Here is a 26,742-nt window from a genome sequence, read left to right as displayed (position 1 = left end):
TTCTCCGGCCGTGTCCTGCCCGCGCCCCGGCTCGGTCTGACAATGCCTTGCCCGCAGCTGGCCGCGTCCTGCCCGCGCCCTGGATCCGGCCACGTCCTCCTCCCCGGCTTCGCCCGAGCCCCGCCAGCCTCCGGCCCTTGCCGGTGCCCTGCCCGGCGCGGCGGTGCCGGGAGCGGGCGGAGGGCAGGCGGGGCGGCCCCGGGGGTGCCGCTGCCCGGCGGGCCGGGCCGGGGCCGGGCCGGGGCGGGGGCCGGGGCCGGGGCCGGGCCGGGCGGGGGGCGGAGCGGCTCCGCTCGGCTGGGGCTGCGGGAGTGTCAGAGGCGGCGGCGGGAGGCGGCGGCAGCCGCAGCTCCGAAGCGGCCGCTGCACCGGCACCGGCACCGGCTCCCGGCGCAGCCCGCCGGGCCCAGGTAAGGGCTGCGGTCCCACCCCCGCCGCTCCCGGCCGCGCCCGTCCCCGTGGCCTCGGGCCGCGCCGTGCCCCGGCGGCGCCCCGGCGTCCCCGGAGCCCCGGTGCCCGCGGCGGAGGGTGCACGGCGACCGACGGTCCCCCGCAGCCGTCGGGGCCGCGGCACGGCGGGGCTCGGCGGCCGGTGCCCGGAGCCGGTGTCGGGGCTCCCGGGGCTGCGGGAGGGGAGTCGAGCCCGGGCACCGGCACCGGCACCGGCACCGGCACCGGCTGGGCCGGCGGGGCGAGGCGGGGCGGCGGGCACCGGGGCCGGTCCCGCCGGCTTCCCACCGCCCGGCGCAAGACGCCGGGCCGCGGGGCTCCGGGAGAAGGGCTCGGGGGGTCCCCGTCGCCCCGGTGCCCCGGCAGAGCCGACCCCCTGCAGCGGGCACCCAGCGGGACCCTGCCGCTGCAGCCCCCCGGCCCCGGGGCAGGGAACCGGGGGTGACCGCCCGGCACGGTGGGGACAGCCGTCCCCCCTCGCCCCTGCTGCCGCCCCCCCGGGTCCCTTCTACGGCTGACCCCGGCCGGGGAGAGCAGTGGCTTTAGGGGGAGGGGGGGGCTGCTGGGGCAGCCGGACCCCAGGGTGGATTTGGGATGGGATTTGGGGGGGGATCGGCCGAGCCCGTGATCCCTCGGGGGGGCTGCGGTGGGGCAGGCAGCCTCCTCCTCTCTCGCCTCGCTGCTGGGGCGCACGGGCCAGGGCTGTGCCAGCTCCTCTCGCCTTCGCCTCCCCGACGCCCCGTGCTCCCCCCGGGCTGGGCAGGAGCAGCCGAACGGCCGCGGTGGTGGGGCGCGATGGGGCGAGACCCCGGGGAAGGCGCTTCGGCCCCGCGGGGCACCGGGGCTCGCAGGCCGTGGGGACAGAACGGAGGCGTGGGGGTCCTGGCGGAGCTCGGTGGCAGTTGGACTCGCGGGGACCCCCGGGGGAGATGACGATGGCAGCTTGCGCAAGCCGGGCTCACCCTGCGCCCTCCCAGCACTGCTGCTTCCACACGCGCCCCACGCCACCCCTAAGGGTGCTGGTGTCGGAGAGGGTCGGGTCTCCTGGCAGGGGGTGGGTGGGAAGCGCTCGGGGCACGTAGGAGCTACGGCACCTTCTCACCCATCCTACTTGCTGATGATTTTGGGAGGGGAGGCTGCCAGCAGCCGGCAGGAGCCTTCCCGCCGCACCGCGGCCATCGGTCTGGACTTGGCTCTGCCCTGCCGGGTGCTTCACTTCCCCAGATGTTCTCCAGATGTTCCCACGGGGCCGTCCTCCCGCCAGCACCATGCCAACCCAGCTGAGCAGCTGCAGGGATGGCCGCAGCCCTGCTCACGGTGTCCCTCAGGGCTCACTGCAGGGTGGGTGATGGTTTGCCCTTTTGGGAGAGCTTTGCCTGAAGGTGCCTTTCATCTGGCGGGTCCTGCCAGCTGCCCCAGAAGAGCTGGACCCCAAGGGGCTGGGCCCACGGTGCCGCCGGACCCCTGTGCCAGGCTCAGCCTGCCACCAATGGGGTCCATCAATAATCCATTTGCCCGTGGCCTCTTTCCTGCTTGAGGAAGCCGTGGGTCCCTCAAAAGCATTCACTGCCTGAAATAAGGCAGGGATCCTTCCTCAGCCTCTTCCCCAAACACCTTCAAATTACGGGGTCAGGCAGGAGATGCCCTGAGGCAGCTGGGGGCTCATCACAGGCAGGCAGCGCTTGGGGGACAGCCACTTTGGGGCACAGAGGAGGAGGTCTGCCTGCATCCCACCTCCCCACCCCATTACGCCCCGTGCCACGCTGCTGCCCGCATCCCTCTGGGCATCACCGCCAGCTCCGGCTGCTTGCCGGAGGGCTCCTCCAGCCACGGGCACCACCTGTCCGGCAGCACCACGGGGGCATCGAGGGGTGCCCTGCTCCTGCTCAGGGACAGCGGACTCGGTAACGGCTGCGAGGGGCTGCAGGGGGGCCAGCACTCTCCGGCATCGCCCTCCCACCTCAAGTGCCCCCACGAGCACCCTGCTCTGCTGGGCTGTGGGTGAGCCCCAGGACCCGCCACGGCACCGGCAGCTTCCCGTGCTGGAGCAGCCTGAGTTTTCTGGGCTGTCAGGGGGTCTCCTTCTCCCACAGCCCTTGAAACGCCAGCCCTGCGGGATTTCAGCAGTCGGCTTCAAATGGGGAACAAATCTCTCCCGTGGTTTGGGAAAAGACAACTGATCTCTGAGGGGACTGCATCTCCTGCCAAAAAAAGGCCTGCCTGCTGCAAAAGCCTTTGATTCCCCCGCGCCTCCGTGCTTTCTGCAGAGGGAGTCAGCAAACCTGGCTCTTACTTTTACTGAAATCTCTGAATTTAGTATACGGGGAAGGAAGGGGCGGTGGTGAGAGAACAGACTCGAAATCACCGCGGCCGCCGGAGCCCGCCCCGCGCATCGCTGCGGGGGGATGAAGCCGGCGGCGCGTCCCCGCTCCGGCCCCGGTGCCACGGGCAGCAGTGGGGGCAACAGCAGGGCAGGTGGGCTCTGGGGGTGGGGATGGGGATTGAAATGCAGTGGTGGTTGGGTGCTGGGTGCTGCGGGCACGGCAGGCTCATGGCTGGCTGCTTTTGGCAGCGCTCTTGGCTGGAGGTCGGTAGCTGTTGGCATCCCTGATGCTGCTGCGCGGGTCGGGGGCTCGGCTCGGAGCCGGCGTTGGCTCTGCCTGCTCAGCCCGGGCTCCCTGCCCCAGGTGATCTCCCTGGCTCCTTTCCCCCTCCCTGATGTTTTAGGGGTCGGCAAGCTGCCCCCCAGCAGGCTGCTCTGCCCAGTGCTGCTGCAGGAGCCAGCTCTGTGCCCCCCCTGCCCATACCCGTGCATCCCAGGGAGTGCTGGGGGGGGGTGGGGTGGGTCCATGCACCCCTGCTTGTCCCCTGGGGTCCGTGTCACTTGCAGGTGTCCTGGGTGTCCACGGTCACTGCAGGAGCTGTCACATCTGCTCAGCTCGCCCTTCTGTGGCGGGTCCTTCCTAAGGGCACCCCACGTGGGGGGGCTCTGGGGTGGGGGGCACAGGCAGGCTCATGCCCTGGCTCACCAGACCCAGCGGCTTTTCTTTTTGCTTTTCCAGGTGCCGAGGTCTCTGCCAAGGCGGCACGACCCCCCCTCACGCTGACACCACGCCGTGCCACCCCCCGCCGCCCGATGCCTGGGGACTGCCTGCCCTCACCTTGACGGGTGGCAGCGGGTGACACGGGGTGGCCCGGGTCCCCCGGCCGGCGCTGGCGTACCCCATGGCAGTCCCCTTGGCCGCCTGGCTGTGGCTGATGCGCCTGGCCACCTGCCTGGCCGCCGGGCATGGCATGGCTGGCAAGAAGGAGATCAGCATGGATGGGGACCTGGTGATCGGGGGCCTCTTCCCCGTCCATGAGAAAGGAGCGGGGAGCGAAGACTGCGGCAAGATCAACGAGCACCGGGGCATCCAGCGCCTGGAGGCCATGCTCTTTGCCCTGGACGAGATCAACAAGGACGGGAGCATCCTGCCGGGGGTGAAGCTGGGCGCCCACATCCTTGACACCTGCTCCAAGGACACCTACGCCCTCGAGCAGTCCCTCGACTTTGTCCGTGCCTCCCTCACCAGGGTGGATGGCTCCGAGCACATCTGCCCCGATGGCTCCTACGCCGTCCACGATGACGTGCCCACTGCCATCACTGGCGTCATCGGGGGCTCCTACAGCGACGTTTCCATCCAGGTACCCCCCCCGGGCAAGAAGGGCTCGGATGGGGCTGGGGGGTCGGCAGAAACGGGGAGGGAGGTAAAACCCCGGTTGCGGTGCGATAATGCCGCGCAGGGATGCTCTTGCATCCCTCGCAGCGATGCTGTGCCCTTTTCTGCATCGGGGAGGGAATGCCAGGCTGGCACCTGAGACGGCCGTCTCTCTGCTACCGGGGGTGGGCCGCAGCCCTGATGGTGGCCGAGGTCCCCTCAGGGTCTGCGGGGAGCCCCCCACCCACCATAAGCCAGGGGAGCTGAGCCGGCGGATCCGTCCCCCGCAGGGACGGGGTTTTATTCCCCTCCCGGGGTCGCGGCAGCAAGCGCAGCTCCTCAGCCCAGGACGATCTCGACGCTCAGGTCCACGCCGTCCTCAGTGCCACCGCGCTGCCGCGTCCCTCGCTGCCGCCAGCGGGCCTGGATGGTGCGAGCCGCCTCCCGGCAGCGCCGGTACTGGTCCCTGGCCCGCCATGTCCTGGCACGGGCCTGGAGAAGGACGCCGGCCTTCTCCTGCCTGACATACGCCGCCAGCGCCCGCAGGCGCCGCTCCTCCCGTTGACGGGCGACGGCGCGATGCCACCAGGCCTGGATGCGGCAGGCGCTGTGGGCCGCCACCTCCAGCGCCCGGCGGACCAGCTGCCCCCGCCACCAGGCCTGGATGGCCACAGCCGCGCCGTGGCCGTCCCGGTCCCCCCTGACCGGCGTGGTGCTGCGGGGGGGTGGCTGCTGGGGGGTCGCCCCGGCGCCCGGTGGGTGGCTGTCCCCAGGGGCCACCATGGCGCGGGAGCGGGGTTCGGCTCCCCTCGGGCCCCCGCGGGTCCTGTCCCCCCGTGGGACGGGCGGGTGCAGGGACGCACCCCGGGCATGGCGGTGACATTCCTGATGTCAGAATGGCAGCGGGGGACACCGGGGCGGGGATGTGGGGACACCGCTCCCAGCAGGCAGAGCTGCCCGGCACGAGGGGCCACCGTCCCCTCTGCGCCCCCCCCCCCCCAAACCCAGCCGGTGAGGTTCAGCCATAGGGCTGCCCGGCCGGGGCAGGGTGGGCGCAGAGGACCACGGCCCCCACGTCCCCAGTGATCCCACGGGGACGGGCACCTCGTGCCTCGGACCCGGCTGCGTCACCCGAGTGGTGTGCAGCTCGGTCCCCAAAACCGCGGCTCTGCGGACCCGGCGGCCGGCTTTGGCAGGGAGAAGAGCATCCCCTGAGGATGCAGGCAGCCGGCGGGGCCAGCTGAGTCCCTGGGGCCGCCGGTGGGCCGCGCGCTCGCTGAGATTTAACGAGTCCCCGGGGTGCGTCTAACCACATCTGCTGGTCCCCGGGGTCCCCGTATCCCCCGGCCGTGGGGTGGAGGAGGCCAGGGCCGGGTGATAGAGGCAGCATCCCGGTCCAGCCCACGCGGCCGCTCGTCCCTTCCCTTGCTGGAGGGCCTGGCGTGTCCCCACGGCTGGGGACACCGTCCCAAACCCAAGCAGGCGGGCAGCCGGCCGGGGAGCGTGAGCGGTGCCGGGGTGGCACGGCCGGCTAACAGCTCCCGCTGTGCGGTGAGGCCAGGCAGCGGCATCGCTGCGCTCCGGGGGCTTCTTGCCATTAGGGGACTTTGTCGTCGAGAACATTTGTCCACGTTAATTAAGCTGCGTCTCTCGCCTGGGGAGCAGTGAGATGAGGGCAGGCTCACCGGCCCCGCTGGCGTGCCTGAGCCCCCCCTTGCTTCTCCAAGAGCCTGGGTTTTTAACAGCCTCATTAGCGGGGCTTTTTTCCCCTACAAAGCTAACGAGGGCTTCTGCTGAGCTGCTGGAAGGTGCCGGTCTCACTGGGGCTCCTAAAGTGGGATGCGCAGGCGCTGGTCCCCAGGCCCGGCTCTGCGGTCCCCCTGGGCTGGGTGGGGGGGCTCTGCCCTGGCCCCCAGCCCCCAGAGCCCTTTCCCCCCTCGCCGTGGGGCTGCCAGGCACCCAGCTTTCTCCTTGCCCACGAGCATCTCCCACAGGTTGCCCGCAGGAGAGTTTCTGCTTTTGCCACGAATCCATTTATCCCCTCCCCAGCCCCAAATCTCAGAGGGGAGTACCTGAAATAAATACTAAAAAAACTAAAAGAAACGAGCATGTCTGAAGGCTCAGGCAACCCTGTGAATGTGCCGTCCGTCCATCTGTCCACCGACCAGGACCTTCCAGGTGTGGGGGGGTTGCTCATCAGCCCCACGGCCGTGCTTGGGAGCACCATGCAACACTTGGTGTTGGGCAGGGGTCCTCCAGTGGGAACATCCCTCACTGGGCCACATCCTCAGGTGCTCACCTCTCCTCCTCCTCCATGCAGGTGGCCAACCTGCTGCGGCTCTTCCAGATCCCACAGATCAGCTATGCCTCCACCAGCGCCAAGCTCAGCGATAAGTCCCGCTACGACTACTTCGCCCGCACCGTCCCGCCAGACTTCTACCAAGCCAAAGCCATGGCGGAGATCCTCCGCTTTTTTAACTGGACTTACGTCTCCACTGTGGCCTCGGAGGGCGACTACGGGGAGACAGGGATCGAGGCCTTTGAGCAAGAAGCCCGCATGCGCAACATCTGCATTGCCACCTCGGAGAAGGTGGGACGCTCCATGAACAAGAAGACCTACGACGGGGTGGTCCGGGCTCTGCTGCAGAAGCCCAATGCCAGAGTGGTTGTGCTGTTCACCCGAAGCGAAGATGCCCGGGAGCTGCTGGCGGCTGCCCAGAGAGCCAACGTGTCCTTCACGTGGGTGGCCAGTGATGGGTGGGGAGCCCTAGAGAGCGTGGTGGCCGGGAGCGAAGCTGTGGCGGAGGGAGCCATCACCATCGAGCTGGCAGCCTACCCCATTAAGGAGTTTGCTGCCTACTTCCGTAACCTCAACCCCTACAATAACAGCCGAAATCCCTGGTTTCGGGAGTTTTGGGAGCAGAAGTTCAAGTGCAGCTTCCACACGCAGGACTGTAGCCGGTACTCCCTCAAGACAGGCAAGTTTGAACCAGAGTCCAAGATCACGTTCGTGGTCAATGCAGTCTATGCCATGGCTCACTCTCTCCACAACATGCACCAGGCGCTGTGCCCCAATGCCACCAAGCTCTGCGACGCCATGAAGCCCGTCAATGGCAAGAGGTTCTACAAGGACTTTATGCTCAATGTTAATTTTGATGGTGAGTCCAGAGATGGAGACAGGGTTTGGCTCCCTAACTGGAACGGGATGGGTGGAGGGGCAGGGAAGAGGAAGGAGACCCAAATTTGACCCAAGACCCTCCAATTCCTCCAGCCTGCCCACACCCGGGGAGCCGTGGGCTGTGGTTGTCCCAGAATGCCAACAGCCCGCCATCACCCTTGGGAGGCAACCAGGCCTTCTGTCCCCAGTGTGGAGAAGCTCCACAGTGTGACCAACCCCATCCTGCTACAGCTGGGTGGGACCAGCCCCACAAGGGACCCTCTGAGAACATAGGTTCTTGGAGACCTCACTTGCAAGTGTTGTGGTTTATTCACGTTTCAGGGATTAAACTGGAGGGATACCCTTGACCGGGGACCCACGTAGTTTGGGGTGAATTAAAAGCACGTCCTCTGTGACTTGGGCTGAGCCCAGGTGTCACTGAGAGCCACGGAGGCTGCAAAATCCCCCACTTTGCCCCTACAAAGCTGGCTGGGGCTGCTGAGCTCTTAGGCACGTGGGGAGATAGATCTCCACCTTTGCTTTCCTGCTCCTAACACGTGCCTAGGCAGCAAGTAAGAAAGTGAAAGCAGGGAACAGGCTGGACATTTGCGTGTGGCAATGGTGGGATGTGACACTTTGAAGGAGCCCTGCCGCCATGCCAGGAGCAAGCACCCTCCTGCCCCATGGCAGTGACCGTCTCCCCTTCTCCTCCCTCCAGCGCCATTCAGGCCAGCAGACACCAAGAGCGTTGTTCGATTCGACCGCTATGGCGACGGGATCGGGCGCTACAACATCTTCAACTATCACTACATGGATGGGCGGTATCGGTATCAGAAGGTGGGCTACTGGGCTGAGGGGCTCATCCTCAACACCAGCCTCATCCCATGGGCTGAGACCTCCATCCCTGTGTCCCAGTGCAGCGATCCCTGCAAGAAGAATGAGATAAAGAGCATGCAGCCTGGAGACATATGCTGCTGGATCTGCATCCCCTGCCAGCCCTATGAGTATTTGCTGGATGAGTTCACCTGCATGGACTGCGGTCTCGGTTACTGGCCCAACGAGACCCTGAATGGCTGCTATGAGTTGCCCCAAGAGTACATCCGCTGGAAAGACGTCTGGGCCATCGGTCCTGTCACTATCTCTTGCCTGGGATTTATCTCCACTCTCTTTGTTTTCGGAGTCTTCATGAAGAACAATGACACTCCCATCGTGAAGGCCTCTGGCCGGGAGCTCTGCTACATTCTCCTGACTGGGGTCCTCATGTGCTACAGCATGACCTTCATCTTCATCGCAAAGCCCTCCACTGAGGTGTGCACGCTCCGACGCCTGGGGCTGGGCACGTCCTTCGCCGTCTGCTATTCGGCCCTCTTGACCAAGACGAATCGCATCGCCAGGATCTTCAGCGGGGTGAAGGAGGGGGTCCAGCGCCCCCGGTTCATAAGCCCCACATCGCAGGTGGTCATCTGCATGGCCCTCATCTCTTGCCAGCTGATTATCGTCATCATCTGGCTGCTGGTGGAAACCCCCGGCACAGGCAAGGAGACCGAGCCTGACAAGAGGTACATCGTCACCCTCAAGTGCAACAACCGCGATTCCAACATGCTCATTTCGCTTACCTACAATGTCCTCTTGATTGTCCTCTGCACGGTCTATGCCTTCAAGACACGGAAATGCCCCGAAAACTTCAACGAGGCCAAGTTTATTGGGTTCACCATGTACACAACCTGCATCATCTGGCTGGCCTTCCTGCCCATCTTCTACGTGACCTCCAGCGACTACCGAGTAAGAGCCTGAGTTTTGGGGGGGGGGGCTCTAATTGAGCTTGATCTGAGAGGTCTTGGCAATTTGGGCCTCACAGGGTTTGTGGCCAGGAGATGTGTGGGCCTGGGGAAGGGTCTTCGGCCATGGACCTGGTGATGGTCACCTCTGCACTGGGGTGTTTGGAACCAGGTGAAGGGTGGCTGAAGGGCTGTGGCTGAGGGGGCAATGAGTCCTGGGAAGAAGACACCCCCCATCCCTCTCCCTTGACAGACTGTTTGCTAGGGTGAGGATAGGAAATGGCCCTGAGACCTCCAAAGACACCCTGACCACGGAGGAGTGATTGCCATCATTCAGCCTCATGACATGAAGGCACGAGACAGCCCCTGGCCCATCCAGACCCCCCCACCAGGGCATGAATGTCAATCCCAGAGCCAGCACGGTCCCTGGGGAGCTGAGCAGAGCCAGGGACTGGGCAGCATGGGGTGCACCCTGCAGCACCTGGCAAGGGTGCCCAGACACGTTCTTGCCAGGCCTGGAGGACTCGGTGCGGGCGGCTGCAGTTGGGAGCTTCCAGAGAGGACCTGCATCCCCTGGTGGGAGCGGGCACTGGGGTGGGGGGTGCTGGGCTGTCCTGGTTTCAGCTGGGATAGAGTTAATTGTCTTCCTAGTAGCTGGTACAGTGCTATGTTTTGAGTTTGGTATGAGAAGAATGGCCGGTGCCACAGCGAGGGCTTCATCCTGCCCTACTCGGGGCAGAGGGCTGGTGGCCAGAGCACCTGACGCCCACCCCTGTCTCCAGGTCCAGACCACCACCATGTGCATCTCGGTGAGCCTCAGCGGCACCGTGGTCCTCGGCTGCCTCTTCACCCCCAAGCTCCACATCATACTCTTCCAGCCGCAGAAGAACGTGGCCAGCCACCGCGTGGGCACTGCTCGGTTCAGCGTGGCGGCTGCCAGCTCCAGCCAGTCCCATGGTGAGCACAGTGGGGATGGAGAAGGGCTGGGGGGCAGCACCCTTTTCTAGGCTGGGGGGGGGGACCCCCAGCATGGGCCCCTGAAAGAAAGTGGGGTGCAGGGTAGGGTATAGCTGGAAATGGGGGGATGGAGGGTGCTGTGTCCCCTATGGCTCATCCCTGTCATCTCCCATGGCTGCAGCACTGCCTGCTGGGGGGGGGGGTACTGCTCCCAGGGGCATGATGCTGCCTCGAGGGGACACGGCCACCCCAAGCACACTCCACCCCAAACCTGGGGGATTCAGCTGCCCCAGGTGCCTGTCACCACCCTGGGGGGACATGGCCAACCCAGGCACCCTCTACCCCAGCCCCAGGGGATGCAGCTCCCCGGGCACCCATTGCCCACCGCAGTGGGATGCCTCAAGGGGGGGGGTTGCTGCTGCCAGATCCCAACCTGCCCCTGACTGCTGCCTTCCCGGCCAGGCTCGGCCTCGCAGTACGTGCCCACGGTGTGCAACGGCCGCGAGGTGGTGGACTCCACGACGTCATCCTTGTGAAGGACAGGGGGGGGCCAGGCCGTGGTGCCGCCGCTCACGCCCGCGGCCGCGTTGCACCCCGGCTCCCTCCCCAGGGAGAGCAGTGCCCGCGGCACGGCCCGCTCGGGTGCCACGAGCAGCCAGGAGGCTCAGCCCCTGCCCCAGCACGAGCTACACATCCCATGCGTTGGGTCACGGTACGTGTCACCCTCCCCTTGCACTGAGACACGTTACACATCCCCTGTCCCCTGCACTGAGCCATGGTGAACGTCCCCAATCCCTCGAACCGAGCCGTGGTGTACATCCCCCATCACCTGCACTGTGCCATGGCGAACGTCCCCAATCCCTCGAACTGAGCCGTGGTGTACATCCCCCATCACCTGCGCTGTGCCATGGCGAACGTCCCCAATCCCTCGAACTGAGCCGTGGTGTACATCCCCCATCACCTGCACTGTGCCATGGCGCGCGTCCCCCCCATCCCTCGCACTGAGCCGTGGTGCATGTCCCTCTAAGTCACCTGCACTGAGCCGTTGTGCACCCCCCACATCCCCCGCACTGAGCCCTGGTGAATGTCCCCCCCATCCCTTGCACTGAGCCGTAGCGCACATCGCACGTCCCTCGCACTGACCTGTAGTGCACGTCCTCCATTCCCTGCACCAAAACTGTGGTGCAACCCCCCGCCCCACCTCGTCCCTTGCACTGAGCCCTGGTGCAAATCCCCCCGCCGCCACCTGCACCGAGCCCTGGTGCGCAGCCCCCGTCCCTTGCACCGCGGCGCACGACCTGACTGCCTCTGGCCAAGCCACGTTGCAACTCCCACTTTGCTTGCACGGAGCCACTCCTGCTCCCTCCACGCCGAGCCCCGTGCCGGCACACGCCGCCGCTCCAGCCCCTGCCCCATCACCCACCCTCAGCCCTCACCCCATCGCCCACCCTGCTTTCCTGGTGCAGGGTCTTTCCCGTCACCCCCCCCGGTGCCAAGCCGTGCTCCACGTCACCCTTCCCCGGGCGCTTTGCAGTTTCACCTTTTTCTCCTCGTTTTTGGCCCCAGGAAAGCCACCGAGCGCTGCCGGGCTGGGCCCAAGCCCCCTCCCTCCCTCCTTTCGCTGCGCGTAGTGCTTCTCACCCCTCACCCCTTCATGGGAGACAGGGCAGGAGCGGGGCAAGCGCCCGCTGGCCCCCCAGCCCCTGCAGAGCCCAGGGGGGTCCGGCAGGGGCTGAAGGCAAGTAAGGGAACCCAGATATTTGAGCCCAACCGAGTTTTTAAGAGTAGATTTTTAGTGTGAGCAAGAGTGTGATTTTTTTTTTGTAATTTATGTAAATAAAGTGGTTTTCTTTTTTTTTTTTTTTTAAAAATAGACTCTTCCAGAGCTCAGGTCAGGCTGAACCTGAGGGAAAGGGGCAGGCCCTCGCAGAGGGCAGAGCCACATCATGATACGGGGGCCAGCAGGATCAGGGGGCCATGCGACACCCCCTGCTCACGTCCTGCCGGCTCCAGGAAGATGGTTGCACAAAGGACTCGGGGCGCAGCTCCAGGGACAGGGGTTTAGTGACCTGGCTCCAGCGCCTCTGGGGCCAGGGGCTAGGAGCTGTCGGGGGCTTCGGAGCTGTCGGGGGCTTCGGAGCTGGGGGCTGCAGCCCTCCGCTTCAGGGGGATGATGCAGATGCCGTTCTTGGCTTCTTTGACTCTCCACCACCGGCCAAGCCTGTAGATGAGAGAGATGGGGGCTACCCTCTGCCGAGCCCTTGGAGGAGCGGGGGGGCTGTGGCCCGGGGCAGCACCAGGGAGGGGGGACAGTACCGGTGCTCCTGTCCAAGGCCAGCCACGAGGAAGTCGCCGGCTGCAGAGAACTTGAGGCTGTTAACAAAACCCACCTGGAGGGGACAGGGCAGGGTGAGGGGCTGTGGCGGCCTGCTCCTGCCGCCCAGGGAGGGGAGCCCCTGCCCAGAGATGCCCCCAGCCCAGCTCCAATCCCCCACCTCCCCATCCATACCAACGGGATGTCCCAGAGGGGCTCCAGCTTCCGAAATCCCTCACCGCACTTCCAAAGCTTCACGCTGGCGCTGTGGGAGCCTGGGGCAGAGAGAGAAGACTGCCATGCACCCCCACCCAGGTAAGGGAGCAGGACGCCCCCCCCTCCGCACCCCCACTCCAAAGCAGCTGCCACACACCTGTAGCCAGGAGGTCACTGTTGCGCAGGGCGGCCACTGCCGAGATCCAGTATGGCTGCTGCAGGCCCTGGGCATCCTGCATGCCGTGCGCCTGCCGGGCCAGTGCCAACGGCTTCTTTTTCGTTAGCCCCCACAGGGCTAGGGACCTGCCAAGGAGGGAAGGGGTGAGGGGGCTGAGGGGGGCACCGCCTGCGCACCCCGGGCACCACCCCGGCCCCGTGCTCACCCGTCATCGGCACCTGACACCATGTGCTCCTCGTTGATGAGCTGGATACAGTCGATGGAGCCCCTGTGAAGAGAAGGGGCAACTGCCATCAGTTATGAGCGTGCTTTGGGATCCTATTTAGGAGACAAGGGCTCACCAGGGCATCAGCATCCCCACAGTGCCGGCAGGCTCCTGGTGATGGTGGCACCTGCACACCGCTGCCCCAGCCAGACCCACCTGCCTGCAGCCCCCTCTCCTGCCCCAGACCTACTGGTGCCCGTAAAACACAAGCTGCGACTCCTCCGGGATCTTCCAGAGTCGCACGGTACCATCCCGTCCCCCTGCCGTCACACAGCACTCCCGGCTCAGGCTGTCCAGCCCCGTGATGACATCCTGGTGCCCGAACCTGGAGAAGGAGATGGCAAAGAGCTGTGGCAAGCAGGGCCCTCTGCCACGACTTCCCCGGGCCCGCCGGCGAACCCCATGGCAGCACGGTCAGTGGGTTCCCCCCCGCCCAGGTCTTACAGGGTCTCCACGTATGCATTCTCTGCCACGTTCCAGACCTTGACGCAGCGGTCGTGGGAGGCACTGTACAGCTGGTGCGTGCCCTTCCGGAAGGACAGACCCTACAGACAGATGGACAGACATAGGCACAGCAGTGAGGCGCCCCGGGGAGGACGCGGCTGCCCAGCCCCACAGGCATCACGGCCAATGCCCGCAACTCACCGAGACGGCATCGCGGTGCCCAGTGAAGATGTGCAGGCGCTTGCAGGTGGCTGCATCCCAGATCATGATCAGCTTGTTCCTGTCTCCTGTGGCCTGGCAAACAACAGGGGATGCCCGAGACCTGCTCCTCGGGGACCCAGGGCCCACCCCATGCGCTTTGGGGGGGTCCCAGGAACCCATTCTAGACTCTGGTGGGGGTACGGGCTGCTTTAACCCAGCAAAGTACATCTGGGCATGACACACTGCCCCCCAGGACACTGGGAGGAGATGCACTCCCCATGGCCACCTCTCCACCCCATGCGGCAACGCCAGACCCCTCTCTCCGTACCAGGTACTTGCCATCTGACGAGATGGCCATGCAGAGGACGTGGGATGCGTGTCCCATGTGCCGCTCCTCGGTGCCCTTCTTCCCCCCCGGCACCACGCACAACCTCTTCCCGCTCTCCACCTCCCCTACGGGAAAAGCATCACCGTCACCCCCTGGGAGCCTCCCACCACTCCAGAAAGAACCAACGAGCCTCCCACAGAGACTGAAATAATGCACATGCACATCCCCAGAGGGGCTGGGGGCCAAGCCACCCCCGTGAGCACCCACAGTCCTGCTCCTGCAGGGTCCCTGCAGCGCTCAGGCTGCGGTGACAGCCAGTCATAGCCCCAAAGAAACACTTGCATTTGATGAGGGAGCCGTCCTTGGAAGCAGAAAAGATGAACCTGTCATCTGGAGAGATGACCAGGCAGGTGACGGGCAGCTGGTGCCCCCGCAGCATGCGGATGCTGGCTGGATCCGGAGGCTGCACCTGCAGGGAGAGCAGGACATGAGCTGGGCTGCCCTGGCCCCTTTGAGTACCCGAGCATGGCACCCTCTCTTCTCCTGGGTGCCAGCAGCTGGCACTCCAGGTGGGAGAAGGGCCCTGGTCCCGTAGCTGGCACGGCAACTTGGGGTGCTGGCCGTGGCCGTGCCCGAGCGTCCCCCAAAGCCGGCACTTACGGTCTGGCACCCCCCTGGCACCCCCAGCACTGGGCACTTACATCTTTGGCGACCAGGCGCTGCAGCCGGCCCTTCTGCTCGAGCTGGGGAAGAAGCAGGAGGCTCAGTGGAGGCAGCCGCGGCCCCGGCCCCGCGGGAGAGGGGCAGAGCCCGCCGCCACCACCTCGACAGAGGGGATGCGCCCGCCCCCCTGCTCACCACGTCCTCCTTCAGCCGGTCGCCGATGAGATCCGCCGGCTGGGTTTCCTCCTCCTCCGCCGCCGCCCGCTCCTCCTCTGCGGCGGACACAGCGCATGAGGGCCGGGCTCAGCGCCCGGAGCCGTCCCGCCGGGGCTCCGGCACCGGGGGCCGGGCAGGACTCACCGTGCTGGCGGAGCTGCTCCAGGTACAGCTTGGCCAGGCGCAGCTTCTTCTCCTGCGGCGTCTCCTCCACCTCTTCCTCCGCCGCCTCCCGCCGCCGCCGCCCCAACGACGGGCTGCGGGGACACGCGTGAGCACCCCCACCGGTACCGGCATCCCCCCCCCCCCCCGCCCCGTGGCGCAGGCCTTACCTCTCCGGCTCGGAGTCGCTGGACACCTCCTCGTCGACGGGCCGGCCGGCCGCCGCCCGCGGCCTCCCCTCGGCGCCCGGGACCTACGGGACGAACCGGGCTGATCAACGGGACGGGGAGTGGCGCGGCGACCCCGCCGGGGCAGCCCCTCCTCTCTCTCGCCCCCGGCCCGGCCCGGCCCTCACCGCCGCCCGCGGCCGCCGCCGTCCCGCCGCCCCGCGCGGGGCCTTGGCCCTCCTGCCGCCCGCCGCCGCCGCCATGCTGCCGCCGCACGTGGTGCCCGCCCCGCCGGCTGCGGGCGGCCAGGCCCCGCCCCGCCCGCTCCTATTGGCTTCAGGCGGCCGGGCCACGCCTCCCACCGCCTCCGCGGCCCCGCCTCCCCTTCCACGGAAGCCGGCCGCCCTGTCACTCGGGTAGCGACGCCATTCACTCCGCGCCGGCCCCGCCCCGCCCCCTCGGCGCCATGCCCCGCCCCCTGTAGCTGGCTCCGCCCCTTCGGCGGGGCTCTTCTGCCGGGGCTCCGTCCCTGCCCCGAGTGTCCTGCGGCTTTGGGGGGCAGCGGGGGGGGTCCCCGCCGGGACCGGCCACTCCCTGCCGGGGACCCGCACCCCCAAGCTCCCCCCCGGCGACACCGCCCGGTTGGCTGAGCCCCAGGGCCCCCTGGGGGCGCTGCCTCCTCTGGTCCCCCCAAGACCCCTGGTGCCCGGCCCCGCGGGCGTCGCAGCCGGCGTCCCCCACTCACCGAGACGGCGTCGCGGTGACGGTGACGGTGGATGGGTGGCTGCTTCCCAAATCACGATCAGCTTGTTCAGCCCCTCGGGGACCCTGGGCCAGCCCCCGCTGCCGGGGCACGGCCTCTGGTCCCGTCCCACATCCTTTGGGGGTCCCAGGGACCCGTGCTGGGCTGCGACGGGGGTAGTAGCTGGCTGTCTGGGACAGGCGGGTGCGGAGGGGCCTGTCCTGGTGATGCTCTAAAGAGCTACAACCTGCTTTTGTGCCGAAACTTCATTTTGCGCGTTCAGTCTCTTTCCTCTTTGGCACCCCGGGGAGGTGTGGAAGGACAGCGGGAACACTCCTCGGCTGGTCTCTGCCAGGCACGGGCTCACTTCCCCAGGGACAAGCAGCCAAGAGTGTTGCCATGTGTGCCCAGAGGATCCTGGAGGGGCTGCTGACTGCCGGCAGGCGGTCTGCCTTTTGGAGACAGAGGGCTTGGTTTCACGCTCTGACCTCTTACCAATGCTCTTGTGACTTCCGACATCCCCGGGCAGGAGCAGCTGCGCAGCGGGCGGTGCGGGCAGGAGGCAGAGCTGCCCTTCCTGCTGGGGACATGGAGGGGACGATGCTGCTGGAGTCAGAGCATCGGTGGCTTTGTAGCTCCCGAGCTTGGCCACGTCGGCCCAAAGCAGCGCAGGATCCTTGGACGGTGGGAGGCAGAAAAAGTGATTCACCCTGGCGTGGCCCTGCAGAGGGGAGGGAAGGCTTCAGTTTCAACTTTGGCTTCGGCTCTGGCATGGCCTTCTCCTTCCCTCTGTTTCACAGCCCAGCAGAGCAGCTGGTGCTTTGTGGCAAAGACGAAGCATGTTGGCAGGCGTTGTCCTGGACCACTGGAAAGAGTGGCTGTCCTGCCGCTCTCTGGAGGGTGCCGGGTCCTCCTCCAGCTGAGGTGTCTTCTTTCTTGTTAGACCTCAGGAAAAGGAGATACCCCAGCCTGCAGAGCATCCTAGGGCTGGGGCTCCTCCTTTGTCTCTGCCTGAGCAGAGTCCTCGCTGGGGACTGAGTGTGACCTCATCCATGCTCTCGGCATCTGTAAGCTCAGCCGTGGTAGGTTAAACCTCGACTTCAGCCTTCCTCGTCCGAGGATGAGGACCGTCTGAGTTGCCAGGGAGGAGACCAGGGGGCTGGTATCTTTGCTTGTGCCTTGAAGGACTGCGGGGACAAAGCAGCAGAGGTGAGGTGACAGCCCCGTATCCCTTCCAGGCAGGGCACATTGCACCCCATGATTCCCAGGGCCAGGAGGGAACCAGGGGGCAGATGGCTCGGCTGGAAGCTGCTGGTCAGGAATACGCCCCTCCCAAAACACCCCTCTTCCCACAGTTGTGCTGGGAGCAGAGGCCCCCTTGCCCAGGCTGGGGGGGGAGCTCCATGCCAGGGTCCTTCCTCCTCCCCGCTGCCCTCACTCACTCTCTCTGATGTACTCCACCTTCTTGTGCTCATCCACATCCCGTCCAATGAGTCCTGGGGGGACACAGCATGTCAGGGACCCCACTAGACATTGGGGACCCCGCCACCCAGCCCGTCTGGCCGCACAGTTCCCTGGGGAGGGCTGACCCCGGGGTGCAGCATCGGGGAGGGGACGGATGAGCCTCCTGCCAGCCCTACCTGTGCAGGCAGGAGTGGGAGGGGGTGAAGGGGTGCCCCACAGGTCATGCGCCAGGACACAGGGACCCTGGGAGAGGGAGGGACCCTGGGGCTAGGGGCTCACCGATGAACCTGACAGCCTCCTGCCGCAGGGGCTCCTGCGGGCTCTGCAGGTAGGTCTGGCTCTGGCACAGGTAGTCCTTGGCCCTGCTCCTCTTCCTGGCCAGCTGGAGAGGAGAAGGGTGCAGAGCTGGCACAGAGGTGGCCCCCTGTTGGGCCATCCCCCCACCCAGGACCACCCTTCTTCTCCCCAGCAGGACATTCCCAGCTCTCCACTCTCCGCACTGGGGTTCTGAGAGAGCAGAGGGCTCCCAAGCAATGCTAGGGTGCCATCCTGGTGGCGGGGTCCTCTTTGGGACCCCGGGGGTGAGGACAGCCTGGAGCAGAGCCTGTTCCAGGAGGGTGCACGCAGCTGTGGGGACACTGCCCTTGGTCCCCTCTGCTGGGCACGGGGCAGGGCTTACCCAGGGCAGATCCCAGGGATGTTGGGGCTGTGCTTACCAGGCACTCACAGATCCTCCATGCCTGCGCCGTCTCGGCCAGTTGCGCCAGCTGCCCCCACTTCAGGAACTGGCCAGCGCTGCGGAGGGCTTCCTGGGAGGCCTGGTGAGCAGCAGAGATGCCACCACCACCATGGGGGGCACAGGACCCTGTGTCCTCCCTCTTGGTGGGGCTCAAAGCCTGTCCTGGCCCATGCAGGGAAGACGCAGCAGCTGAAGACTGATGCTGCCACCAGGTTCAGCACCCCAGGGGAAGAGAAGGGCAGCCACCCTCTCTGGCTGGAAGCCTGTCAGGGCTTCAGTATTTTGGCTTTGGTGGCCCCAGCCTGCTGTGGAGCCGTAGCCCAGTCTCTGGGGCTGCAGGGACCCGTGCCAGGGGCTGTGTGGAGGGAGCTGGGTGGGAAAGGGACCCACCTCCCCATCCATCCAGGCAGCAGGAGGAGAAAGGCAGTAGTGGGCAGGGAGGGGGGCTCTGCCTGTTCCTAGGGACTCAACAAGCTAGACCTCACAGTGCAGTGTCAGCATTGCCCTCCCCAAAGGACCGGTCAGGTTGGGAATCCCACCTTGGCCACGCTCTTGTCCTGGTCATGCAGGTGAAAGAGCAGCGGCAGCAGGCTGTCCCACACTTTCTTCCTCATATTCTTCTTTTCGGTGCCCACCACGAGCCCCATTGTGATTTGGAAGAGACGGATGGAGAGCTCCCGCGCGGTGTCCAGCTCCTGGGGGAGGAGGGGAGGAGCACCTCAGCCCCAAGCCCATGGCAAGCAAGGGGCTGACATGGAGACGGACATCCCCAAAATGGCTGCAGGCAGCCCTGCTCCAAAAGGGAGTGAGCTGCAGCATTCAGATGGTCTGCCCAGGGGGACTGGGGTCTCTGGGGCTGAGGGCCAGAGAGGGAGACCCTGCAGAAGGCTGGAGGATGCTGCCAGAGCAGGGTGTGCATTGGTGGGGCTCAGCACGCCTGCTGCCATCCTGCCACCACCGTCCCTGGCTGCGGCAGGGATGCCGAGCCAGAGTGAGTCCTTTGAGGGGGGGGGTGAAGCAGCACAGAGCCGCCGAGGGCAGCAACGGGGTCTGGGGACTGCGGGGCAAAGCATCCCCCTGCAGAGCATGGGGGCTGTGGTGGGAGGCTTGAATGGAGGTGCCCAGTGAGGGGGGCATGGGGCTCTCCCCCAGCCTTACATCGTCGAAGAGCGGCCGGAGCTTGTCAGCCAGTGCCAGGGCAGTGAGGCTGAGCGTCTTCCCCTCCAGCAGCCGGAGCATGTTGCCAAGCACGGGCAGCGCCGCGGCACTGGCATCACTGTCAGCACCCTGCAGCTGCTCCATAACGTACGGCAGCAGGACTAGGGCTTTCCTTTCCTGTGTGAGACATGCCACCTCCTTTTTGTAAAGGAGCCACCCATCACAGGGGTGAAAACCCTCTCCACGAACACCGGCCTCCCCACTGGCTTCTCTGCAGGCAGTGCGGGTTACGAGGGCAAGGTCCCAGCAGACAGGGCTCACCAGCATGGCCATGGGAAGAGCAGGGCACAGAGGGGGAGGACAGACAGCACTGGCTCCTTGCCAGCCCTTCGGCTGCCCCCTTCTCCACCAGACCCCCCTGGATAGGCTGGTGGGCGACTGGCGCTGCCTGGAAAGCTGCCCAAGCTGCCAGCAGCCCCCGCCATGGCTGCTATGTTTCACCCTGGGGCTCAACACCTCACGGCCAGGCCCTGCAGACTCCACGCTCAGGCCGGTTGCTCTGCCGCCAGCATCCCTGCTGGGACGTGCTGGCAGTGGGAGCCCGTTCCCGTTGGCACTGCTGCTTCTCTCCTTGGCACGGCACAGCCATGGGGCAGAGGGCCGGGGAGGCAGGAGAGCTGGCAGCAGCCAGCACAGCTCACAATGCCCAGGAAAGCCCAAGCTGCCGTGTTACCCACTGCTCCACCCTGGGCTGCTGTCCCGGCTGCCCCCTACTCACTGTGTCGGGCCTCTCAGTGAGCCTGAGGATGGCCCTGAGCACCAGGCTGGGCATCCCCAGGCACTGGCTCTGCAGATACATGGGGAAGATTTCCAGGGCACGGTCCAGCTCTTCACTGAGGTTGGTACAGTTCAGCATCTGAAACACAGGCAGCGGGAGCTGGTGAGGTGCGGTGCTGGCTCCAACCATCAGCTCAGGACAAGGACGCAGGGCAAGACCAAGCCCGGACAGAGGCAGCAGGGATTGCGGAGCGTCCCCATGCCCCACACCACAGCATGTTGCTTGCTCATCTGCTCCTCCATGGTACCAACCAGAGCCCACCCGCTGCCCCAGCTCTCCCCACAGCGGTGGGCATGGGAGAACAGAGCATCGGGGGGAGCTTGGAGCAGTGCCATCAGGCTCACCTCGATGAAGAAGACCATGGCGACCATCTCCCAGGTGGGGTCCTCCACACTGAGGAGCTCTGCCAGATGGCAGAAGATGGTGGAGCACAGGGGACTTGGGGTCTTCATCATCTCCCTGACAGGGGGAAGGAGGCACTGTCAGGCCTGAGCCAGGCAGGCACATCTTTTGGGGGTTTGCACCAGCCTGGACATCACCAGTCTGTACCACTTTCTCCAAGTAATGGGGACCCCACGGCCATTAGCCCCAAGGGAGGAGGTGGCATGGGGTGCCCTGTCCCTAAGGAGCAGGGAGAAGGGATTCTCACCTGGCGATGATGCGCACTTCCATGAGGTGAGTCTGGGAGCTGAGCAGGGTGTCCCAGCCACCCTGCGCCTCGATGGCCAGTACCTGGCTCTCAAAGCCCATGCTGCAGAGCAGCATTCTCATGGACTGCACCGCAGACCTGCACAAGGAGAAATGCTCAGCTCCCACCAGGACCCCTGGCTTGGCTCCAGGTGGCTGGCAGGGATGAGACAAAAGGGATGGAGCACCTGATGGGAGTGAGCAGATCCTGTTGGTGCTCCCTCCAGAAGATGTGCACCTCCTGCAGCGTCAGCTCCGTGGTGAACGACACTTGGAAAAGCAGCGCCAGGAAAAGCTGGGGGAAAATTGCCTCCACCTGCCACAGGCAGATGGACTGCAGGAGGATCTCATTTATTGTCCTGGCTGCCTGCAGAAGACACCCAGATGCCGAGATGTCCCCTCACCCCTGGGGAGGTCAAGCCTTGGGGTGGGCAGGGAAGGGGAGCAGGGGCCCCAGCCAGCTGAGATCAGCCCCGGAGGTCAGCGAGGCTTCATCCAGCAACTCACAGCCAGGGAGAGGATGCGGGGGTTGTCCTTGGTGGAGGTGGAGGTCTTGCGAAGTGACTGGTTCATCAGGATGCTGAGCAGCTCCCTCAGCACCTTCTCCGCAGCCTGGGGCTCAGACATCATCGCCCTCCACATGGCCACGGCGACACTGCAGGGACCCGGGGCTCTGTCAGCAGGGACACCCCAGAGGATGGCTGGGCTGAAATCCTTTGGGAGGGTCTTGGGGCCCCTCTCCCAGTGTGAGAGGAGCCCCAAAAGCTGGTGGTCCCCTTACTGGGTGCACATCGGGGAGCACTGCAGCAGGCTGGCCACCACCTCGCTGGGGTGTTTGCCCATCAGCACCAGCAGGGCCCTGTCCAGGCTTTTGAGGGCTACCACCGCCCTGACGGAGGGCAGGCTTCTGTAGATGGCCCACATGATGTTCAGCACCTGGAGGGGAGACACAGGTGGGAGTGGGGATGTCAGCACGGTGAGCGCGGCCATTTCCCCAGCTCCCACTGGGAGCTGCTTCCGTTCCTATTGCGGTATGCCAGCTTGAGACGGCGTCAGTGCTAGCCAGGCACAGAGCCAGGGGAGGAACAGTCCCCCAGTGGGCTGGAGCATCAGCTGTGCCACCCATGGGCTATTCACCTGCCCCGGCTGGAAGGCATGGTCCGCCACAAGGACGTCCACCATGTGGGCAGCCAGGCTGATGCTGTAGGCACTTGGGGCTCTCAAGCTCTTGATAGCCATGAGGATGATGTCTGCCCCGTCGGAGGGCTGGAGGTATTTTGTGAACATCTGCAGGATGAAGGAGAGGAGGGGAGATTTGTTGCCTAGAGCATCACCCAGAGCATCTCGGCTGTGCAGTGAGAGCGGGACGCAGAGCCAGGCTGCGCTGGAGAGGAGACCGACGGTGGGGGTCAGGGTCCCGCAGGGAACTGGAGCTCCCTGAGGGCCTTTGCCTAGCCCCTGCTCAGGAACAGCGCAAGCCCCCGTCATCCCCATGCATCGGGTGTCCCTTCACTCACACTGACCCCCCTGGCCAGGAGCCAAAGGCACTTCTTACCAAGAAGATTTTGCCGGTGTGGCTGGTTTGCAAAAGCTGCCAGGGCTGCGTTGCTTGCCAGCCCTCCTGGAGCTGCAGCTGCCCTGTGTCATGCAGCCACGGCCACCTGCCTGGGGAAGAGCAAAACCAGGGTGCTCAGAGAGAGGGTGCAGAAGTGGAGGTGCAGTCTGAGAGCATTGGGCAGAAAAGTTGCTGGCAAAGGGAGCAGATACTCAGGGAGGGTCCAGGGCTATTGTGAGCAGGGGCAAGGGGAAATGACTTTTCAGACTGCAGGCAGGCAGGCAGGTTGGATAAGGCTTTCTCTCGACAAGGAGAGCGGCCCCTGGCTGCCCATGCCTGGGGGATCCAGCCCGACACAGCTTGTCTTACTTCTCTGCTGCAGGACAAAGGTGTGCAGGTGATAGAGAGCTTCTGCAGCCTCGTGACGGGTCCCCTTGTCCTTGCAGGTGCAACAGAGGGTGAGGTGCCCCACCAGCTTCCCCAGCATCACAAACTGATGTGTCTTGGAGCACTGATGCCTGAGGACTGTGGCTTGTGCAAAGCAGGGGCAGACCTGGGGGAAGAGAGGCAGTGTGAGCACAAGGTGAGCCCAGGCACAAGGTGAGCCCCAGCTGCTCCCAGAGCAGCTAGGCAGCAGCCAAGAGCGGGGCAGGGCTGCCGGACCCAGGTTCCTGCCTGTGCCCGGGGCAGCCCTGCCCTGCCCTGGGAGAGAGCATGGACAGGACAGGGGCAGGGCAAAGACCCCTGCTCCCGACCTGCTAGCTAGGTGCCCAGCTTCCTTGGGAGGTGCCGGGGCTCAGGGGCACAGGGACAGGGCGCTGGGGCTGCCCAGACCAGAAGCTCGGTACCTGCGGCAGGGAGTAGGTAGTGATGAAGTTGGCCAGCCTGGCAATCCGTGCCATGGCCCTCTCCTGCACCACTGCCAGCTGGGAATTGGTGAAGGGCAGCAGCAGCTGGGAGGAGAAAAGCTGCTGGTGAGCCAGGGAGGTGGCATGGCACAGCATGGCATGGCCAGGCTTGCTCTGGGGCAGTGCCTGGGCTGGGGCATGTGTCCTTCTTGCCCCTCACAGCAACCTGCTGTGGCCAGGCAGGTCGCTGCATCCCGCTTCTTCTGCTGCCTCTGCTGCTTTCCATTCACTCCCCACCAAAAAACATCCCTCTGCCTCCCACCCAAGGACTCCAAGGCTTTGGGGTGACCACCTCACTGGGGACCTGTGGTGGGGGCTCTGGGATACGGATCATGGTGAAGCTGGAGGGGGAAAGCCCCAGGGCTGGCTCCCCTTGCCAGACAGGCAGGTCCATCTGGGAGGCAATGTTGGGGAAGACGGGCAGCGGGCAAGGCTGCAGAGGTGGGGTGGGCTGGGGCAGGAGAAGGGGCTCTGGCAGCAGCCAGGAGGCAGGGGGGGGGGGGGGGGGGCATGGCTGGTAAGGAGGGACGTTCCCTGCCCCCCTCCTTGCACCAGGTGCTGGGGGCAGGCACCGCTCAAGCCAGGGGTCACTGCCCATGGGGACCCTGTGCCAAGGCCAGACCTGCAAGATGTTCTGCAGCTCCACGATGCCGAGGGTGCCGGCGCTGCGTACCAGCACCTGCAGCATGCTGTCCATTGTGGCCAGGGTCTGCGAGGGGGACAGAGTCTTGGGGGCAGCCCTGGAAGGCTGGCAGGGGACGGCCATGGCCCTGCAGTGCCCAGGAAGGGGCCTCGGCCGCCAGGGAACTCCCTGTGGTTCACCCCCTGGCATACCTTGGAGTAGAGTGAAGCATCAGGACCCTGAGTGTCCTCCTGAGGAGGCAAGTGGAAGATGCTGCAGAAGCAGGCATAGAGGAGGCTGCTCTTCTTCTCCTGCAGAAGCAGCCCTGCTCTGCTGCGGGGACAGAGGAGGAGGCAGACCCTGGGCTTACAGACCTGAGCTGAGCCCCACACCATGGGGGACACCTCAACCCGCCATGACACTGACACTCACCTTTGAGGGGAAAACCCTGTGGCACCCCCTGCCCTGTTCTCTGCCTCCCTCTCAGACCCAGGACTGGGGATGCCCCCCACCTGGGACCGGTGCCATCGGGGCCACCAAGCTGGGGGCTGGGGCAGGTACCTCATGGAGGTGATGGCCAGCATGGCTTGCTGCTGCACCATGATGCCCTGGTGGCCAGCAGGCTCCTCTTGCAGCAGCACCTGGGGAGCACAGCAGCGTGGGACAGCTCAGGACAGGGCAGTCTCCTTCGCCCAGCAAGAGCCTGCGGGGCTGGCAGAGCCCAGGTGCCCCCATCCTGGCACCCCCTCCCCACCCAGCACCCAGTGGTCCCAAGCCCCATGGCCGGTAGGGCTGTGCCCATCACAGAGCCACAGGCTGGCCAAGGGACCTGCAAACATCCAGCCGGGCCACCCAGGTGGCTTTGGAGCATCTCCAAGGATGGAGACCCGGAGCAGTGCTCATCCGCAACCCCCCTGCCTGGCCAAGCCCTCACCTGCCCCCGGGGCTGTGTTGCTGCCTGTTGGCCCTGCCCCTGCCTCACCTCGATGGTCTCCACCACCTCCAGCTGGCAGAAGTAAAGCATGTCCCACACAGTGGAGTCCACACTGGTGGTGCTGCAGACAGTGCAGATGGAGGCCAGAAACCTCAGCTTCTGGGCCTCTTGCTGCCAGCCGGGGAGGAGACAGACAGACAGTGTCAGGGAGGAGAGACAGCCGGGTGGGGGGCCCAGCACAGCCCCCAGCACCTTCTGAGCATGGGACAGGGGCAGAAAGGCAGGCTGGGAGACAGGAGCGCAGCCTCATAGAAGTGGCCACGGATACCTTTGGCCTGCTCCTGAGGAAGGCTCGAATGATGTCCAGGGTATTATCTTCCTCCGTGGGCACAGCCAAGGTGGAGCAGCACAGATCTGGCCAAGAGAGAGCAGGCAGGGCTGGGGGGCAGGCAGCAGGGAAAACCCGAGCCCTCTGCCCAGCTCCCAGGGATGCCACGAGCCCTTGCTCAAGGCTGGGACACTGGTGTCCCCTGTGCGCCCCAGGGGAGAGGGTGTGATGCTGGAGGGCAGCACGGGGAGGGGGCCCTGGTGCGCTCTGGTGAGGGACGCGCTGGCACCAGGGCACAGGGAGAGTCCCTGTCCCAGGAATGCCATAACAGAGCTACCCTCCTGGCCACTGTGCTGTGGGAGCTCTGATGCCAGTCTGGCTGGGGGATGCGAGCCTGGCACAGGACGGGGCAGGGCAGGGTGGGCAGTCCCCTGCTCCACAGCACCCGCACACTCACCTGCCCGCAGCAGCTGGACCTTGCACACCTCGTCGGGCTTTGGCCCGGAGCTGGGAGCCGGGGCAGCTCCATCCTTCTCCTCCCAGGCCTGCCTAACGTGGCCAGGGGGTCTCTCTGCCATCCTGCAGGAGGGAGGGAGGGAGGAAATGGGTGAGGAGGACCCCCTGCCACCCCAGGGGCGGTGGGGGCAGAGGTGGCTGTGCTTGGGGGCTCCTCGCTCCCATCCTGTCCCAACACTGTCCTCCCAGACACTGTGGGAGCAGGGCTGGGTGACACAGGGTGTCACAAAGTACCCCAATGTCACTCCCCTAAGCCCCCTGATCTCCCCTCCCCAGAACCCCTCCGGCTGCCCTGGAGCACATGGACCCCTCCTTGCCCTGGGGGGACGGGACTGGCTCCCTCTTCCTCCTCCTCCCGCTATGGGGCTGGGGTTTGTCTGTATGGGGGCATCCCCCTTGTCGCAGAGACCCCTCTGTCCCCTGTCCCTTCACTCCCAGGGCCTGGTGCCGCCCCCACCTATGGTCAGGCCGAGCCGGGGCGCAGCCCCCAGCCCCTCAGGCACGCCGAGGCTCTTCCCTCGGCCACACGAGGCCCGGGACAAGGCCCGCCGGGCTCCCCTCGCTCGAAGGCAGTTGGGCACACAGGGACACCGGAGGCCTTCCCGTGCGCTCAGCCGCAGCGACCTGCGACTGTTGGGGTCAGCTGGGTCCCCCCGGTTATGTCTGCCGTGGCAGGCAGCAGCGTTCCGCCAGCCCTTGGCTGGCACCAGGGACGGAGGGGTTCCCCCCTCACCCACTCCCCGAGGCCTACGGCCCCGTTGGGCCCAGCCCGGGCCTGCTGGGCCGCCCGAGCGGGTGCAGGGGCCCGGCCCGGCCCGGCCCGGCCCGGCCCGGGGTGCTGGGGGGCGGCCGTACGCCCAGGGTGGTGGGTCCGGGAGCGAGGTGGCGTGGGCACAGAGGGGTCGGTGTGTGGGGACGGGCGGGAGGTGAGGCGAGAGGCCGGTGGGCAGCGGGAGGCAGCGGGACGGGCCACGGCGGCGGGGAGCAGGGCCGACGGCGCCCCGGCGCAACGCGCATGCGCGCAAGGGGGCGGCGTGAGGGGACGCGGCCTCCGGCC

The 26,742-nt window shown here is 65.9% G+C and overlaps 3 protein-coding genes across 4 annotated transcripts; 1 reads left to right on the top strand and 2 right to left on the bottom strand.

The window, feature by feature from the left end:
* The first annotated feature begins 305 nt into the window (after positions 1 to 305).
* On the top strand, positions 306 to 11,896 carry GRM2 (glutamate metabotropic receptor 2). 2 transcript variants are annotated; one of them, XM_030043571.1, is made up of 6 exons: positions 306 to 410; positions 3,513 to 4,134; positions 6,469 to 7,306; positions 8,024 to 9,087; positions 9,866 to 10,040; positions 10,503 to 11,896. In XM_030043571.1, exons 2-6 carry the CDS (start codon positions 3,676 to 3,678, stop codon positions 10,574 to 10,576), a joined length of 2,610 nt encoding a protein of 869 aa, XP_029899431.1. In that variant the 5' UTR covers positions 306 to 410; positions 3,513 to 3,675; the 3' UTR covers positions 10,577 to 11,896. The 2 variants fall into 2 exon arrangements, with proteins under 2 accessions (XP_029899431.1, XP_029899432.1); XM_030043572.2 differs by lacking the exon at positions 306 to 410 and adding an exon at positions 2,908 to 2,925.
* Positions 11,897 to 11,908: 12 nt separating this feature from the next.
* On the bottom strand, positions 11,909 to 16,455 carry RRP9 (ribosomal RNA processing 9, U3 small nucleolar RNA binding protein). Its single transcript, XM_029996328.2, has 17 exons — positions 16,432 to 16,455; positions 15,940 to 16,127; positions 15,383 to 15,743; positions 15,198 to 15,280; positions 15,010 to 15,122; positions 14,845 to 14,921; positions 14,688 to 14,729; positions 14,329 to 14,455; positions 13,987 to 14,111; positions 13,659 to 13,751; positions 13,458 to 13,558; positions 13,204 to 13,338; positions 12,954 to 13,016; positions 12,728 to 12,873; positions 12,550 to 12,629; positions 12,357 to 12,430; positions 11,909 to 12,261 (listed from the first exon to the last, which is right to left on the bottom strand). Exons 1-17 carry the CDS (start codon positions 16,453 to 16,455, stop codon positions 12,138 to 12,140), a joined length of 1,956 nt encoding a protein of 651 aa, XP_029852188.1. The 3' UTR covers positions 11,909 to 12,137.
* Positions 16,456 to 16,553: 98 nt separating this feature from the next.
* Positions 16,554 to 25,942, bottom strand: LOC115353742 (maestro heat-like repeat family member 5). The gene is made up of 22 exons (XM_041118654.1): positions 25,627 to 25,942; positions 25,170 to 25,255; positions 24,890 to 25,012; positions 24,469 to 24,548; positions 24,120 to 24,240; positions 23,908 to 23,994; positions 23,226 to 23,330; positions 22,747 to 22,930; positions 22,378 to 22,487; positions 21,960 to 22,109; positions 21,604 to 21,758; positions 21,330 to 21,477; positions 21,011 to 21,189; positions 20,785 to 20,922; positions 20,480 to 20,594; positions 20,076 to 20,213; positions 19,298 to 19,474; positions 18,679 to 18,834; positions 18,117 to 18,218; positions 17,680 to 17,782; positions 17,379 to 17,576; positions 16,554 to 17,123 (listed from the first exon to the last, which is right to left on the bottom strand). Exons 1-22 carry the CDS (start codon positions 25,745 to 25,747, stop codon positions 16,918 to 16,920), a joined length of 2,982 nt encoding a protein of 993 aa, XP_040974588.1. The 5' UTR covers positions 25,748 to 25,942; the 3' UTR covers positions 16,554 to 16,917.
* Positions 25,943 to 26,742: the final 800 nt, after the last annotated feature.

This window comes from Aquila chrysaetos, chromosome 20 (assembly GCF_900496995.4).
Source record: "Aquila chrysaetos chrysaetos chromosome 20, bAquChr1.4, whole genome shotgun sequence".
NCBI lineage: Eukaryota > Metazoa > Chordata > Aves > Accipitriformes > Accipitridae > Aquila > Aquila chrysaetos.
The sequence above is the reverse complement of the archived record's forward strand: the minus strand, read 5'-3'. Positions and strand labels throughout refer to the sequence as shown.